At 41.8% G+C, this 18,846-nt stretch overlaps 1 protein-coding gene across 1 annotated transcript in view; it reads left to right on the top strand.

Annotated features, from left to right (window-relative positions):
• The window catches only part of LOC126339781 (inter-alpha-trypsin inhibitor heavy chain H4-like), a 196,220-nt gene extending 177,648 nt beyond the window's left edge, over window positions 1-18,572 (top strand). The window contains exons 11-13 of the mRNA XM_050001661.1: window positions 4,926-5,046; window positions 9,946-10,038; window positions 18,159-18,572. Of these exons, the coding sequence (XP_049857618.1) occupies window positions 4,926-5,046; window positions 9,946-10,038; window positions 18,159-18,202 (258 nt within the window). The 3' untranslated portion in view covers window positions 18,203-18,572. The remainder of the gene's footprint in view (window positions 1-4,925; window positions 5,047-9,945; window positions 10,039-18,158) is intronic.
• The last annotated feature ends 274 nt before the right edge of the window (window positions 18,573-18,846 follow it).

An 18,846-nucleotide genomic window follows, 5' to 3' on the forward strand; every position in this document is an offset into this window, starting at 1 on the left:
AGTGGCAGTCAAGTGAAAAATGAGACATATAAGAAAAAAGTAAGTAAACTGTTTATTATTTCAAAAGTAATCTCCATAACTGTTGATATATTTATCCCACTATGAGATAGGATTTTCAATGCCTTCATGGAAAAATGTTTTCAGTTGCCTACGAAAACATTATTGTGCTAAGGCGTGCGTCTCCTCTTTCGAAGCAAATAGATGGTCATGATTCTCGCTTCCCACGCCCGGGTTTCCGGATTCGATTCCCGGCGGGGTCAGGGATTCTCTCTGCCTCGTGATGGCTGGGTGTTGTGTGATGTCCTTAGGTTAGTTAGGTTTAAGTAGTTCTAAGTTCTAGGGGACTGATGACCATAGATGTTAAGTCCCATAGTGCTCAGAGCCATTTGAACCATTTTTTTGACGGTCATCAATGTTTCTGTTCAGCCCGATAAAAATGTGGAAACCGCATGGGGAGGGAGAGCGGGACTGTATGGAAGATGCGTAAAAACTATCCAGCGAAACCGCTGCAACGCAACCGAAACAACCTTGGCAACATGTTGGCCCGCTCATGCATTGGTGCAATCGTGGTTCCGTAGGCAGTCGCAAACATTTTTCAGTAAAAGTGTCGACCGTTTTGTCTCACAGCGGGATAAATAAATTAACAGCTATGGCGATTACTTTTAAAACAATAAATAGTTACTTAAATTTTTTCCATATGCCTCATTTTCATTTGACTGCCCCTTACAGAATAGGGCCCGATTGTTTTGGAATTGTACCAAACAAGACTAACAGAAGGTACTGAACGTTTACAAAATAGGAAAGCGCGAATGAACGCAGGTTTTATCTCCCATGGGGAGTATCAGGGAGGTACTGAATCAGCGGAAAAAGGACATGCTTGAAGACAGACGTAAACAACCCTGCGAAAGCTTACTTAGAAAGTGTTAAGAACCAAATTCAAGCAGTTAAACTAGGAATATACTATAAACCTCTACGTATAATCAACAAAGGGATCGCGAAGACAAGTTTAGAGTAATTATAGTGAGCATTGAGGCGTTTAATCAATCATTGTGCCAGTGCTCCGTACGTTAATGGAAATGGATAAAGCCATAGACTCTGTTATGCATATCACAGTCGTTTGCAGAGTGTAAGGTGTCAGGCAAATCCAACACTTTCCATGAAAACCCTGACATGATAAGCAAATCCAGTAGTATGTCACATAGCTCCGAAAAAATCGTGACATTAAATTAACCAAAGTAATACGAGTAACGAGTGAGCAAATGGAATACCACAGACTAACACAAGAATGCCTGAATGCAGGTCGAACATTCCCACCGTGAGACAGACGCAGTTCAGAGGGGACAAACGAGAACAGAAGCAGAGAGCAGAACCGTGTTAAGCTAGAACGCCCTACGATAAGGGTCGGACTGGACACCCACGTCGCCAGCCTACCGCTAAGACTACCACCCGCACGTTTTAGTGTGAGACTTTTTCGCGTCTCTGTTACGTCAAGGACCACCCCCCAGCCCATGTTAAAAGATAGAGCCCTCCGGAAGAACAGTATACATCTTACGATAACGCTAAAAGGACCACACCAGCTGCAGGTTTTAGCATGAAACTTTTTCGCGTCTCTGTTACGTTGCAAACTTTAAAAACATTGCCCCACCACGAAAAGTATAACGTTTTTCATTGGATAGACAGAATTTTTGTAGGCGGAGCTTAAGGTTAACATGGAGACCCTGAGTGGTCAGGTGAAAACACAGCCAGATATATTTTTTTAAACCAACTTCGGTACATTGTAGTAAGGAGAAGGTAGGAGGAGAGTTAGTTCCGAGACGGCGAGCTGAATGGCTGCTGCCCCGGCCGCTGCCGCCCTGACGCTGCTCAAACATCGACAAGCTAATGAACGCACGCGATGCCGTATTTATGAGCGCATAAGGCCTCACTCAGAACTGCAGAAGTCTCATCTGTTACACCCCCTTTGTTGCATAATACTAGTGTCTATCGTAAATTAAAGCTCATGGTGTTCACATTTGCCACTTGAATTAAAAATCTGAAACGCGATGATTTCTATGTTATATAATTATTGAGAAGCCACATCAACCACTGTAATTTACGACAAGTTAGATAAGTAATTAAAGATAATTGAGGGTCACTGTAGACCATTTTGACAGTTTTCTCTTTTGTGAAACTTAATTTAAACCAATACTATAGATGTGATAATGCATAGGTCATCCTTCGATCCATTGTAGAACTTGGAAACACATTCAGGGAATATTCGTTCACATTTTTGTTGAGCGCATTTGGTTTTTAGCATCCTGTATTATAACATTTCCTTTTACCAGTAGTGCAATCTATAAACGATGTTTTGTGAGTAGAATAAAATTTCCAATGGTAAACGTGAAACGTCCCCTTAAAAAAATTGTACACGACTGTGCTTAAACTGACACACAATATTTTTAGCGCAATGCAATCTGACTTCCAAAAATCCCTACGAAAGAATGGCCCTGACTAACATTAACCTATACGTTTCACAAATCTCTTACCTCACAAAAATCTTCGTTACTCGAACTACTGCAACACAGCGAGCACCACTACTGCCAGCTAAATAAAAGATTCAAACTACTGAAGGCACTAACTACTGATAGGCATAGTTAGCGAATGAAAGATTTTAATAGTGAACAAACAATGTATTTACCTTAATAGTCATAATATATATGATAGTTCATGACATCCAGTCTTACAAATTACAAAACTCCGCCATCTCTCTCCCCACGTCCACCACTGCTGGCGGCTCACCTCCAAATGCGCAACGCTACGGGCTGTTAGCATCCAGCTGCCGCTGGCCAACACTACAATGGCAGACAACAATGCAAACCAGCCACAGACTGCACACGGCACAGCCAGTGATTTTTATACAGAGCGCTACGTGGCGGCGGCGTTACCAATAAAAAAAACCTAAACAGCCTACTTACAAACGTAACTACCTTTTCGACGTTATTTTACCAGCTAACTAAAAATAGGAAAGCCTTGAACCCCTTCCACTAAATTTAATTAGTATTAAGATTCTTTTACAGGCAGTGCAGTGGAGCTGACGCTGAGATCATTAAGTATCATCGCTAGTCTCACTGAACTCTTCTGAATTCTACATGTCATGTGTGGTCTGGCGTCTCCTTACCAGCAACAGGTCCCAGGTTCAAACTAGTTAATTCCCTATAAAACACGCTCAGAGCGTTGTTGCGCGAAAGTGGTAGGGAGACACGATATAGAACAAACAGACACCACCATGAATGTTTAGAAGAGTACAAATGTAGATACAGAATAAGTGCGTGATCTGCGGGCTGTAGCCTTTCTACTAGCTGTTAGTTTATACGTGACAACATTCTCGCCATCACAGGTTGTCGTCCCAGGCAGTTGACCTTGGAAGTGGCGGTTTCCCCGGAATGGAATTATTCATGTAGGCCCTTACACGGTGTCATGTAAAACCCCAGTGTCTGCACGACATCGGAGATGGAATGTGTTGTCCGTCAACCATTGAACGTGTTCCATTGACAATGGGGACAGGAGTACTCTTCCTCTTACTTCGCAACAATCTCTCGTTTGCTTGTATTATACTTCTGTAAGAGTAAAAAATAGGCTCACTGTCGTACATCCTAAGCTTTAGGTAGTACAATATGCCTCACGTTGGGAGAGAGAGAGGAGAGAACGTAGTGGAAGAGATTTACATACGCGTGGATGCAGAGAGGGTAAATACCTCCTGCTGTGTCGCTCACGTCGACGCAGGGAAAACAGCGATCAAAGTTTACAAATGATTATTGTTCAAGGAAAGAAAACGTCTGCTTCGACGACAATAACAAAATCACAATTACAACGCCTCACAGGTATGAAGACTTGACCTTATGGTGATTCCAGAGTCTGATGAAGTAACACAATTGGGATATTCATAGATAATTACACCTGCGTGGAAAATATTCTACGTCCGATGAAGCTGGCCTGAAAAACACAAGCCTAGTAACAGAAAAGTCTATCCTGGATGTACTCCGATTGCACCGAGGGATACAACGATTAATGCTGAATACAGCGGTGGCGGTTCCTGCGATGAACTTTGACAACGTCCTAAGAAGATGGAATGAATAGCACCCGCCCGGTGGCTTGTAGAGGCCCTCGAAACCGGAAGGACTGACTTGTGTAGCTCTGGTGCAGACCTTTATAGCGGCTGGCGATAGAATATTGGTGGTACCATTTTCTGGCACGTGTGTGGAGGACGCTAATAGGTCCCTCGGAAGTGGCGGTTTCTGTTAGCCGCCTGATGTCCGTTCGTTACTGCAACAGGGCGAGTACGAGAGGCTGCAGCAGGCAGGGGCAATATAGGCTGCACGTATGACCGAGGTGCCCGAAGGGTAGCCGATCACTCTTGAGAAGATCGCCGGTGCAGCACCTTCCATATCGCCACTGAAGTATGGCCTAGTCGCTGTCAGAAGGACAACCTTCATCGTAGTCCTACAGTTTTCACAGCAATGCGTCCGCAGACACAAATCTCAGCGACTGCCGGAGAATGTTCAAACCTAGGCCACGTTCGGACTTTCCATCTTATTTACGCTTTTAAATACACAGTTCTTTCTTTCTTTCACGGTTTACCTTTCACACATTACAAGCTATTCCGAAATGCATAAAGACCACAAAAAACACAATAACGGAAGACATGTTCGATACAGACATGTGTAGGGAGACGTGCAGACGGAAATCTGAAAAAGTAGCCATTAGCCGGCTCAAAACTTGCCAATGCCCATAAATGGCTATTTTTTTGTATTCTATCAGCGACTTTCCGTAAAATTGTATCAAATTAAGGGAAGTATCTAACAAATATAAGAGGGAAATGATGGGTGGCTTTGGTAGCTAGCTCAACAGCGTGCAGACACTCTTATGAATCTTTACTTTTCTTCCAGTACTCTTTCGTGACGGAAGTGACGTCGCTGGTGGTTGTCAAGCCCAATGAAACGTCCATATCTGACCTGGAATCGCCACCTCTCTCCCCAGGCGTAGCGTATACGCCCGGTGTGTTCCAAGGTAAGTACCAGCAGTGTCAGCATCTACAGCTAAGCGTCGCTTTCTACAGATAATCGCCACAGTCCCTTTAACGTTAACAAACACACAGTACCTGTCACATCAGAACTGAACCTTGAATATACTAACATCGATTTTGTGAGGAAGTGATTATATCAATTTTGCTTCCGCATCACAATACAACTTACAATAATACTTGTTTTTGGTGTAAACGTTATTTCAACTTAAGTGATACTTGAAACCGGCTTAACACGATAAGAAACTACTATTTCTTTTGCTTTCCTTTTATTGTTTTCTTCTTCACTTACTTAACCGTGCATTCTATATACACTGAAACGCCATTGAAACTTGTATAGGGATGTGTATTCAAATACAGAAATATGTTAAAAGGCAGAATATGGCGCTGCGGTCGGCAACGCCTATATAGGACAACAAGTGACTGGAGCAGTTGTTAGATCGGTTACTGCTGATACAATGGATGGTTATCAACATTTAAGTGAGTTTTAATGTAATGTTATAGTCGGAGTACGAGCGCTGCTACACAACATCTCCAAGTCACCGACAAAGTGAGGATTTTCCCGTACGACCATTTCACGAGCGTACCGCTAATATCAGGAATCAAATCTCTGACATCACTGCGGCCGAAAGAAGATTCTGCAAGAACGGGACCATAGACGACTGAAGAGAATCGGTCAACGTGACAGAAGTGCAAACCTTGCGCAAATTGGTGCATTTCAATGCTGGGACATCAACGAGTGTCAGCGTGCGAAAAATTCGACGTAACATCATCGATACGTGATTTCGAAGCCGAAGACCCACTCGTGTACCAATAATGACTGCATGAAATAATGATTTGCGCCTTGCCTGGGCCCATTAATACCAATACGTCTAGATACCACTCTGACAGGCGACGCACGTAAGCATCCTGTCTGATCACATGCATCCATTCATGTCCATTGTGAATTCCGACGGACTTGGGCAATTCCAGCAGGACAATACGACACCCCACACATCCAGAATTGTTACAGATTGACTTCAGGAACACTGTTCTGAGTTTAAAAACTTCCGCTGGCTACCAAACTCCCCAGGCGTGAACATAATTGAGCTTACCTGGGATGCCTTGCAAACGTGCTGTTTAGAAGAGATCTCCACCCCCTTGTACTCTGACGGATTTCAGTACTGCCTTTCAGAATTCATGGTACCAATTTCCTCCAGTACTACTTCAGACATTAGTCGATTCCATGCCACGTTGTGTTGCGGCACTTCTGAGTGCTCCCTTGGGCCCTACGCGATATTAGCCAGGTACCTGTAACAGTTTCTTTGGCTCTTCCGTATACGTAGAACGTGTTGTAAGTTAGATCTAATGCAACATAGACAGATTACAGTTTACATTCTTTCAAGATAAGCACACCAATAAATATAAATTCCGGTATGTAGGTTTACACTATGAGCGCTAGCAGCAATGGACATGAGAATGGCGGAAGAAGGTGGGAGGCAGGAACGTGATAATATAAAATCAACGAAGATAAGGGAACAAAATCTGGATGATTTTCTGTTAAAGGAAACATAAAAAAGCTAACTGGGAGAAACCCTGACTTTGATGTTTGACAAGGGGAAAATTGGCGATACATAGTGGGTTAATTTTGGGGGAAACGTTATGAGGGTGACAGAGAAAATGCTTCAGCTTCTTCTTAAAAGCCATTAGCATTGAAATGTGCGGGGTTACTTGTTAGAGAGGCGGATGGCAGCGACAGATATGTAGTTTCCGAATGTTTTTGTTTTATGAAAGGGCGCAGCTAGGATACTTATATGGATAATTGATACTGTGTTTAGATAGCAGGTATTGAACCTTTGATATGAGGTACTAGAATGCTTGCGTGCCATGGAGGAGACGAAGTAGATACAACCTATGATATACATGAAATGTATTCATTGTTGCGAATATGGACAACATTCAGCTGTATAACGGAATGGGGAAGTGTGGTAGTCGCGTATCTTGTTCTGCCACAAGCGACCGAACTGACATAGGCGAATGTTGCAGATGTAGCTCACACATACAGACATGATTAGTTCTAAGCATAGTGGAGGTTCGACAGAACAAGTGACTAAGGAAGCGTACAATCCACATTCTATTGAAAGGTACCTCGAAAGTTTTTCGGTGCATAGAGGCAAACGTAAGTATTTTCCGTCCACGTGAAATGTTCGTCCAAATTTACACAAAGTTCTTAATTGTCTTCTCATGAAACATCTGAATATCGTCGAGAAAACTAGGAAACAGTAGTTTGCCGAATTTTGAACTTATTAATTTCTGATAGGATGCTAATGCCACTAAGGAATTATTTTCATTTAAGACCCAGATTTTGCGATCATTTTACCACTGAAGGCATATCATCATTAATATGGACGATCGAACTCTTCATATTTTCATGTGTGAGACAGAGGTGAGGCTGGAGTTCGTCATTTACAAGAGGCTACAACCGAAAAGATATCTTTGACACACAAGGAAAATAAAAGTAGGCCTACGAATGAGTCTTGTGAAACTCCTGATTCTGGGACGACTGCCCTTTTCCACAAGCATATGTCTGTTTTCCACGTAGCTTTCAAACCACTTCAGCACACTATCTGAAACATTTTGCTGCCGCATTTTTTTGCAACATTTGTCAAAGCTGACAGTATCAAATGGTTTGCTAAAGTCTAGTACAGTAAATATTGTGGCATCGCGTTTGTCCATGGCATATTTTAAGACATCAGCTGCTTTAATTAACACAGTGTTTGTGCAAAGAATCTGGAATGATATTAGTCACATAAGTTGAATTTGCTTAAATGATCAATAACTTGCTTCTGAACAATATAGTCCAGGTCTTTGGACACAGTATACTAACTGGTTGGTAATCACAACGCGATTGCGGGTTTCTCCAGAGAAAAATTAAGTATGTCTGTAAAACACATGTTAAGCTACGTGCAACATACTTGATCCTGCTTGCATCTATTGCAACGCGTATTAGATGGAATGTGTCGCTCTTAGTTATGTAGTCAGGGTATATCTGCAGGCGTTAGTTTTTTTGAACATGGAGATTGACTGGTGCAAGAAGAAATTCGTTCAGTTCGTCGGCTAAGACCTAAAAGTTTCTGATTTCGTCTTTCCAACACCTAAGTTGTGGAGATTCCTCCACAGAATTGCGGGTGTCATATCGCTGCACGCAGAGGAGCATGTGTGCCCAATTATGGCATTACGGACGCATTACTTTACAGTACTTCAAAGCTTTCTTTATTCTTCTTAGTGATCCGGTATTGAATTTTTCTTTAAACCTCTGTGAGCAGCAATTCCATTTTCAGCGAAGAAGAAAGAGGTTTTTTGCACGTATTGATAGCGGCGTATTTTTTGTAGAGAGGTCTTTATTAACATGAAGTGTTCAGTGGTATTAAAAAGGGATTTCAAATCGATTCTGTATTTCTGGATTTCCGGAAGGCTTTTGACACTGTACCACACAAGCGGCTCGTAGTGAAATTGCGTGCTCATGAAATATCGTCTCAGTTATTTGACTGGATTTGTGATTTCCTGTCAAAGAGGTCTCAGTTCGTAGTAATTGCCGGAAAGTCATCGAGTACAACAGAAGTGATTCCTGGCGTTTCCCAAGGTAGTGCTATAGGCCCTTTGCTGTTCCTTATCCATATAAACGATTTTGGAGACAATATGAGCAGCCGTCTTAGGTTGTTTGAAGATGACACTGTCGCTTATCGACTAATAGTCATCAGAAGATCAAAACAAGCTGCAAAACGATATAGAAAAGATATCTAAATGGTGCGAAAAGTGGCAGTTGACACTAAATAACGAAAAGTGTGAGGCCGTCCACATGAGTGCTAAAAGTAACTCTTTAAACTTCGGTTACACGATAAATCAGTCTAATCTAAAAGCCGCAAATTCAACTAAATACCTAGGTATTACAATAACGAACAACTTAAATTGGAAGTAACACACAGAAAATGTTGAGCCGACCGGGGTGGCCGAGCGGTTCTAGTCGCTATAGTCTGGAACCGCGCGACCGCATCATTAAAATCGAATGAAGAAAACTGAAAGCAAAAGAGCGCTATTGCTATAATACTACTGTTTAATTTCTGTACAAAAATAAAATCTCATTTGAGAAACTAACTTCAGAAACCAATGTAGCTTTGTTTCATTTACATAATATTTTACAACTATATTACCTGTACAGAACGCCAAGTCAAAACACTCAGCTGGCGTCTAAATTTCCAAATTGTTATTTTGTTGAGCAACCAGGTTCGGCGATGTATTACATCATCTACACGCCCGCTGACTGATGTGTAGAAAGAGCCCCATGCCTGGCACAGTCGAAATAGGGGCCAGCATACAATGACTCCTGTATGTAGATTTCTACTTGAAACAGCTATGACTTCAGTCATCACCTATTGTTATAACTGAAGTAATCCCAGTGTCGAGTAGAAGTGTACGGCGACCATTCACTGAATGCTGGCCCTTATTTTGAGTGTGCCACAGGTATGAAACCTTTCTACAGGTCGGTCATTGGGTCTGTAAATAGCGTAATATATCGCCGAAACTATTCGCTGAATAAAACAACAACCCACAAGTATAGATGACTGGAAGGTGTTTTGATTTAAAATTCTGTACTGAACAGCCGAGGCTCCGCAACCATCTGTATAAAGATGGAGATACAGAGATATGAAGGGTAATTTTGCACTTTCTGTATTCTAGTTTTGGTGAAGACTCATTAGAGTCAAAACTCATTATGTGTAATATATTAACCATTGCAATAAGGCGTTCGTGAATAAAAGAGCTCATTTCAAATAGATGGCTTTGCTCAGGTCTGACAGGGTCAAATTTCATTGTGAGATTTCATTGCGAAACAAGGCTTCATTTTGCAGCGGACGACGGTCGGGTGACGATGCGGGCAGGGCCGTTGGACTTTGACCATTCGTCGGTGCCACTCCACTCGGCGCCGAAGTGGCTCCAAGCAGGTGAGTTCTGTACAAATACTCTCAGCGTAATACTCCTGCACGACAATCTCTCTGGTTTATATTCACTCAAATATTATAACCTCACAGATTAACGCTTCTCCAGTCCCAGCTCTCTGATTTCTATTTACTCAAATATTAAAAGTTTTTAGATTCAAGTTTGTGCATGCCCAGCTCTCTGATTTCTATCCAGTCAAATATCAAAAGCTTGAAGGTTTCAATTTCAATTCATTAATCGAAAGAGTAAACATTTTCTGCATAAGTACACAAAAAAATGGTTCAAATGCTTCTGAGCACTATGGGACTTAACTTCTGAGGTCACCAACCTAACTAACCTAAGGATATCACATACACATCCATGCTCGAGGCAGGATTCGAAACTGCGACCGTAGCGGTCGCGCAGTTCCAGACTGTAGCGCCTAGAACCGCTTGGCCACACCGGCCATAAGTACACAAAAGGTGTTTCAAAATGATTTACGCAATTGCCAAAAGCGAGTTATTCTAAAAGAATGAAGAGAGAAGTTTGGGGAGAATTTAACCTTACCCATCGAAACTAAAATCTTTGCCTTCCCGCAAGTTGTATTTCTCGAATTTTACAGTATGTTTATCCATGGAAAAACTCGCCTACTGGCTCGCTCGTTCTTTACCAAATGTGGCTCGTGTCGGAACGGCTTTAACGCAAGAAGAAAGTGGTCAGAAAGTTTCATATTTCAAAAGGTCAGAGCACCACTGCTCTGACACACGCATGTAAGAACATTTCTTATCAATGAGCTCTGTCAACATTGGAATGGAAGTAAAGTTCAAACGGTTTTGCTGCATTCGCCAGCACCTTCCCCGTCCGTGAGGTTACAAGACCAGCTTACTTTCATTCTTGTAGTATCCTCTTATTATTTTTTATTTATATTTATTTTGATGTATATTAGGCGATCGCTTGAGCAGGAACCTACTACGAATATCTGTTCTGCAGACTAATTTTCATTTGTCACCGACAGAACGAGAGAAACTACGTATGTTACTCTCTATTGTGCTGGTACACTTGTCATTGACAGTAAGAGAAAAAATATTTTTTTCCCTCTTGTTCTTGAGTATATGTCACAGACGGAAGAAGAAAAACGGAATATGTTACTCCCTCGTGTTATGTTGCATTTGTCACCGACGGAAGGAGAAAACCGAAATACGTTACTCCCTCTTTTTGTGATACATTTGTCATTAACGCAAGGAGAAAAATAAAATATGTTACTCCCTCTTGCTCTGGTACAATTGTCACCGGCGAAAGGAGAAAAACAAGATCTCTTACTTCCTTTTGTTGTTTTACATTTGTCGCCGACGGAAGGAGAAAAAAAATTTTACTCTTTGTCGTTCTGGAACATATGCCACTGACGCAACAAGACAAATTGTGTTACCCTCTCTAGTTCTGGAACCTTTGACACTGACAGAAGCAGATAAACAAAATAAGTTACTTCCTCTGGTTCTGGGAGAAATCAGAGCAAGTAGATGCAAGTCATAAGTGCGCTCCTTTTTTTGTATGATTTTGTCCGATAGTGAAAAATTTGAGGTTTCCTACAGTTTCAGTTCAAGATTTGTAACGCCATCTCTTTCCAGGCTTCTCCGGAAAGCAGAAATGAAATGTGCAGGTCAGATTGCATATTCCGAAATACTGTAACTTTAAGACTTTAGAGAACGAGAAAACATTTTTTATTGTATTACAAAACTCACGGTACGTGAATTCGACTCACATTGCGAGAGTAGTTCTAGATGCAGTTAATACAGACACACTTGCGAAAGTCGGGGACGGGTTTGGCTATTGTGTTTATATTTGTCGTGCATTTGGTTCAGGGCAAACTGAACATTTATGAAAAGTTAATGAAACCTTTTCTCCTACCTGTACAGAATAACACAAAACTGTATGTGTATGTATGTGATATATTTATTAATGTACTGCTTCTTTTTTTTAACAAGACCTTTGTAGTTATCTGCGTAAGTTATGATTCACTCGAAGCTTGTGTCTAGATTCGTAGAGATGACATAGTCTTGTGATATCAGACGAATCTTTTTTAGTGAATTACAGAGGAATGACTATCAATTTTTTTCACTACTGCCGATATTTATTTATTTATTTATTTATTTTTGCAATGTCCAAGCAATAACATGGGTTATGTTGGTCTCCCAGCCAGTCCACATATGCGTCTCAGTGCGGCGTTGTCCATGTCCCACAGCATGGAGGTGGGGCAGCCTCTCTTAGATAAGTGTTTTCTGCACTGCGGAATCTTTTTAGTTTTTCAGTTTAAGTTGTCCAGGTAGAAATTTACAAACGAAGTTCTTGAATGAGGATAGAAAATAAGATGGTAGGTATGATAGTAAGGAAGGAAGTTGAATGGTATAACAGCCAATGCCTATAGCAGATGGAGACGTCGTTGTTACCAATACTGGCATCATCTGTTTGCGATCTGTTGTTCTAAACAAGCCATCCATCACAGAATTGTTAGCTCTCAGAATGGGCAGGAATCTCCATCATCCTTCAAGGATCTGCAGAGTTAGTGCTGTTCTTGTGTTAACGATCATTTTGTGTTAGTGTGTTGGTATTGCATTTGTATGTTTGTCTGTAGGAGTTACATTTTTTACATGATGGCATGTTTGCAATAATTACTCACGATCTATACCTGCCTTTTCCACTTTTAATACGATCTGGAGCTACTCTGCGTGTAGTGTGTAAGTATGTGCGTTTATGTTCCCAGTATTTTACAAGTTTATATGGTGTAGAATGGAACCACTGGCAGATGTCGACCTGGGAGAAAATAAGATAAGCGTAAGAACATGCAAGTCAATACCGACTTCACGACGTATCACAGAAGATAGTCTGAGGACAGACAAACTCGTATTTATACCATTTTGAGATTTAGAAAAACATTTGGTCAAGGTTGATTTTGAATAGGCTCTTTGAAATTCTTAATGAAGCAGGGATAAAATAAAGGGACAGAGGTATTATTTATAAACCAGATTGTAGTTATAAGAGTTGAAGGGCGAGGAAAGGAGGGAGCCGTTGAGAAGCGAGTGAGACATTGTTGTAGCCTACGCGCTCCACGGTACGTAACATGTACGTAAAGCTAGCATTAAAAGTAACCAGGCAGAAATTTGAAAAAGGAATAAAGTAGAATGAGAAGAAATGAAAACTATGAGATTTTCTGATGACATTGTAGTTTCGTCATAGAGAACCCAGTGGTTGGTGTTTATCAGATGTACGCAAGTAAAACAAGGGAAATGGTGCTTAGTCGAATGAAAACAGGTATGCTGAGGCTAAAAAATGAGACACTAAAACTCGTAGGTGAGTTTTGTTGTTTAGGCAGCAACGTAACTGATGATGGGCGTAGTAAAGAGGATATAAAATTAGGGTTGGCAATAGCATCCAAAAAGCATTTCTTAAAATGAGAGTTTTATTAACACTGAATATACATTTACGAGTTAGGAGAACTTTCCTGAAAGGAATTGTCTTGAGTGTAGCCTTGTACAGAAGCGAAACGTGGCCGATAATCAGTACATGCAAGAAGAGAACAGATGCTTTAGAACTGTGATGCAACAGACGAATACTGAAGATCACATGGATGCATTTAGTAACATTTATTTACTAATTATCGTATGGCATACATTGTAAGTTTTTGAGTGACAAGAATAGCTGTTCTTAAACAAGTTAACCAAACTCTTAAATGCCAACATTTGAACACAGTTTTCCAACATAACTTAACACACATGGAAACAGCTACAGACTACTATCAAGGTCTTTTATGTAATTTATCACACCAGTCGTGTCGACAGGAAATCATCGGAAGGGCCCTTATAGGCACGCTCAGGACATGTTGATAGAATAGGAGCAACTGACAGTCGTTCTACAGCACAGTCACAAGATGGTAATGAAATTTACTCCACTTGTGGAAAGTGTTCACCTCATCTTCCGTGGCCAGCGCGGACGTGGTTCATGGTCGAACAAACTGCCCGAAGCTGGTCAAATCCAGATGTTTTCCCGAGATTTACAGCAGTTTCAGCCTTTGAGGAGGACAGTTTTTCTGCCAGCAGCGTTTTCATTCATCGTTGGTACTGAACACAGTTTCTCTAAGAGTCCTGGCCATGATAACAATGGGATGTCTAGATCTTAATCTTTTTCGCTCTGCAGATAACACAGCGTTCAGTACTGGAGGGACGAGATTATCGGCAACCTTGTGGTATTCACATGGCAGTGAGCTTTCCTGTTTGATATCAGGAGTGGGATGTGGCTCAAGGTAGGGGTGTATGCGGGAGTACATCACATAGAAACTAACGATACGTGTGCCTTCGTTAAGTCGTACGTCTATCTCTTTCACGTATGGACCATTAAGCCAGCTGTTGGGCGTACCAAACCGTGTGCTGACACTCGAAGAGCATCTGATGACGGTCTGCAAGTAGTTCAATGCAGTTTCTGGAGGATGTTGTTTCTGCTTTTCAGCTTACTAGATGTTCGTGTCAGGTGCTCCTTAAAACGAAAATGTATGTAACATGATGCCGAGGCATTTTGTCTCCCTCAAAATAAACGTCATGGGCTCTATGTGCCAATCCCCTGGACAGATGAAAATATTTATATGAATGCGTGGTGTCCTTACTGACGCGTCCGAACTTCATCACTGAGGAATTCAGATCAAAGGAAGCACACATCTCTCAGTAAAACGTTTCCAAATAGTCTCTTCAGTACGCAATGTAGCCCCTCCTCTCCTACCTCTCCCTGTCAGGCAACAACAAAGTAGTGTATTCCCTCTTGTAAACAACCAAAAAACCTACCGAACGGCATCCTGCTAGCCCAAGCGTCTTGCGCCTTTTGTTGCAATTTGACAATGGTTTTTGTAGACTCTGAAAAACGAGTAAGTTTTCCTCTTCATCATGCCCCATATGTGCTAAATTGGCGAAGGTGTGGTGACCTTGCTCTCCAGGGCGGTTGTTGTAAACTACGAAGTGCATTTTGCACCACAGTAGCCGTATGTGGTGTCATGTCCTGACTTAGGTGGGAGAGGGAAAAAGGGGTTAGTGCTCACTCTGCCCCCCCCCCCCTGGTACAGAGCAGAAGACAGAAGGACAGTTCAGAATGAAGGCATTTGATTGTTTTCTTCTATCTGAGCTAACAGTGGTACTAGGCATGTGGTGAGACTCGGTAGGGAACTCGTTGTGGACACTCTTGGACAAACAGGGTTTTGAAGTAGTTGTTTATTCCAGACGGGACTAACTAATACAGTGAAGGCTAGTTCTAGAGTTAGAAAAAGCATGAATAAAACTGTTACAACAGACTCCAGTGCAAAAGTCCGAGGAGTGGATGCTAACCACAGTAGAAAACACTAGAAGCATCTTAAGGCAACAACTTAGTTGCAAAACAAAACATACTGAATGTGACACTGTTCACTGAGGCACCCCAAGAGAGAAAGAGAGAGAGAGAGAGAGAGACAGACAGACAGACAGACAGAGACAGAGAGAGCAGACATATGCGGAGCTGGACCGAGACTAGAGTAGACGGACGCGGATTCGGCGTCCAGATCGTCTGACTGAGAACTAAGCAAAAATGCGGAATCTAGGGGTTTTAAAGAGTCGCTTGGGGCACTCTTTTTCCCACTTAAATCCACCCAGCCAATCCCGTAGATCTCTTACAGTCTGCCAATCACGGTTTAGTTGGGTCCCGTCTACTGCTCCTGAGGCGGGGATGTTAATGCAGTTGCACTAAGTCCGAATTTGGTGTCAACATTGTTCAGCTGAAAGCTAAACGTAACTGCTCTGCCAAATACGGCTTGCAACATTATTGTTATAATTCATTTAGCCCCGCCCCTCGGGCTCCCCGGAGTTGGGACTGCTAGGTCAACAGTTTTTAGTGTTTCCGCTCTCTTTCTAAGCCTTGTGAGCCTACTGATGTTGCTGTTCTCACGGCTGGTATCAAGCTGGCTTTATATGCTAATACGTGCCTGTTGGTTACAAAGTTCTAAGGTGGCAACGTACGACAGCGTGCAGAGGACATATGAAGGTACATGTTAATTCCTTGAAGAGTAACTAACGCCCTGGGACAGCTTCTGGGGGCGTATGCATTTTCGCAAGGCTCTCCCCTTACGGTTCACTTCACGTAACAATGTCTCTCCTAGTTTCGTCTGCCCTCAACATCGTCTCTGCTTCTGCGCCCTGGAACGCTTGTCCTCCTTTCTCACAGCTTCAAGTTAACACTACAGTAGCAAAGAAATAATCAATATATTACTGTGGACGTGCATTATCCTGCTGGAAAAGTACATCACATTCCTGTCCAAGACATGGAAGTAACTCGGGCATAACAGCTCCTGCATCGTACGGGGCACTACTTGTTTCACCATGCAGAAATGCCAAATGTGACTGTGCGTTGTAACTGATGGCCCGCTACAGTGAAGTCTGGGGTGGGACCTGTGTATTATGGACGATTGCACTCTGGAATGGTCAGCTCACCAGGTTTGCTCCATACACTGGTAGGGTCGTTACTCGCATACAGACCCAACCAACTCTCAATGCTGAAGACAAAAGAATGCCGTTCTATTCTACAATCAACTCTCTCCGAACGCCAGAGTAGGCGCCGTGCTGTAGTGTCGGTGTTAGCCTGGGCAGAGGCAAAAATTATCTAAACATTGCTTGAAGTAAGCGGTTTCCAATGATACCTAATGAAATATCAGGTGCAACATGTGCACGGATTTGGCCTTTAGGTGATTTTTTATCGGCCACCGCTGCTCGCACAGTGCGTCGGTCTTTACGTGTGTCAGTACTATGCCGACGTCCAGAACCCGGTGTGCAGGTGAGAGAATGTTCCACAGACCACTGCTGAAAGCAGCGACACACCTCCGATACACTGTGCCCAACATATGCAGCAGTACGTCGATTCGTCCATCCAGCTTCCCACAGGCTCACAGTGGGACCCCATTCAAATGGGTAAAGCTTTTCTACAGGAGTGCGTACATGTCGGTGGGGCATGATTGTACCCCATAATTAATGTCGCAACCACAGTTCACTTCCAAACCCAGCATAGTTACAGCCTTCAGAGACAAAATGGTGCACAAATAGGCCTCCAGAGTGTCATATGATAGTCAATCACCGTGATAAACAAATCACTAACACTGTACACAGTCCTTGTGGTGTTGCATTTATTCGGCAGCGTATTTTAAGTGTTACCGCATTTATTTGGCATCTCACTTCTGTACAGCAAAGATGGAGAAAGACGGTCCTGCAACATTCAGCAGAAGTTATCACACATTTAAGAACATTAATATTAATCAGTATTCCTCAGAGAAACGTCTGAAAGAACTTGTGTGGAGGTAAAATGTCAGAACTTTTATGCGTAGCAGTTTCAGAAAATTTTAATCTGTTCACAAACCATTTTAAATCTATATTTACCCACAACAGTAAAAAAATAAAGAAATAGTGGTTGTCATAAACTTACCATATTTTTTAAACTTTTCAAATAAGATTTTATTTTGGCCACTAATATAATTCATTTTAATTTCAAGTGTAAACTTTCCAACTAGGGTAGCTAGTGGAGCAGACAATTGTTTAGAGATCTAATTGAAAACAAATTTAAGTCACTGAACCAAGATTTGGTGGCCTCTCAGACCATGACATGTAGTTACTTATGTTCATTATTAAGACTGATCAGGACGCAAAGAAGTAGTTAATAAGATGATTCTGAGTATTTTTGGCTACTAGTCACATATCTGAACTGAAGAGATGAGGTGAATGAAAAATACAAGACATTTAAGTAGTCACATTACATTATAACTGTTTTTCACAGTAAGAAATTTAAGTTCGACGGAAGTCTACCGAAAAACCATGGTTTAGTCAAAGAACAAAATTATTGTGAAAAACAGGAAGAAAACTGTAACTGATAGTTTAGTTTGGTACTGATACTTCAGACTAATACAAAACATACCATCGGTTTTGAGGAAAATACGCCAGTCTTTATGCATTATGCAAGTAGATAAGTACTTCTAAATGGAACGAAATGTTTGCAGATGACATGGTGTTATTAAATACGATGGCGTAGAAGCTAACCGCATTATACATAGAAACCGTAAAAAATGTCAGTTAATAATTTACTTCTTGTTTCTTTCCAGTTTCCATGGTTGTTGCAGTCCTAATTGTGCTTGTGTTTAATTAAGATGATGTAGTTTGTAAGCGCCCTGGTGAAGAAGGTAACCATCCACACACCAGCACTGACTGCAACCGGAATTTGTAACAAGGAGCTGCAACGTGGAGCAGGTGTCTTCCGTGGTACATCAGTCTGTCTGCGTGCTCGTACTGCTTACTGATGAATCAACTAAGTATCAGCATTAGAGTTAAAGGTACATACAATTAGTCATGCTCATAATCAAACATATTCTTACTGTGTAAAGTAAACCCGACTGTCTTTCTTCATAAAACGCAGTGGAAAGTGTATGTCTCAGTATATACTCTGGATACTGCTAATTTTTAAGTTACGGAGTTATATGATGAATAAAGTTCTGTGTGGAACTCTCTGACAGATAAAATCCTTTCTGCTTTGCGACGACGTGTCCCAACTGAGCAAACCCAAGACGAGTCAAGACCTCACAGCTTTACATCTGCCAGTAAATCATCTCACACCTTCTAGACATGACTGAAGTTCTCCCATAGAACTTGCGATACTAGCACTCCTGGAAGAAAGGATATTGCGGAGAAGTGGCTAAGCCACAGCCTGGGGATGTTTCCAGAAAGAAATTTTTCCACTCTGCAGCGGAGTGTGTGCTGATATAAAACTTCCTGGCAGGTTGAAACTGTGCCGGA

The sequence above is a fragment of the Schistocerca gregaria genome, chromosome 1, assembly GCF_023897955.1.
Source record: "Schistocerca gregaria isolate iqSchGreg1 chromosome 1, iqSchGreg1.2, whole genome shotgun sequence".
Lineage (NCBI taxonomy): Eukaryota > Metazoa > Arthropoda > Insecta > Orthoptera > Acrididae > Schistocerca > Schistocerca gregaria.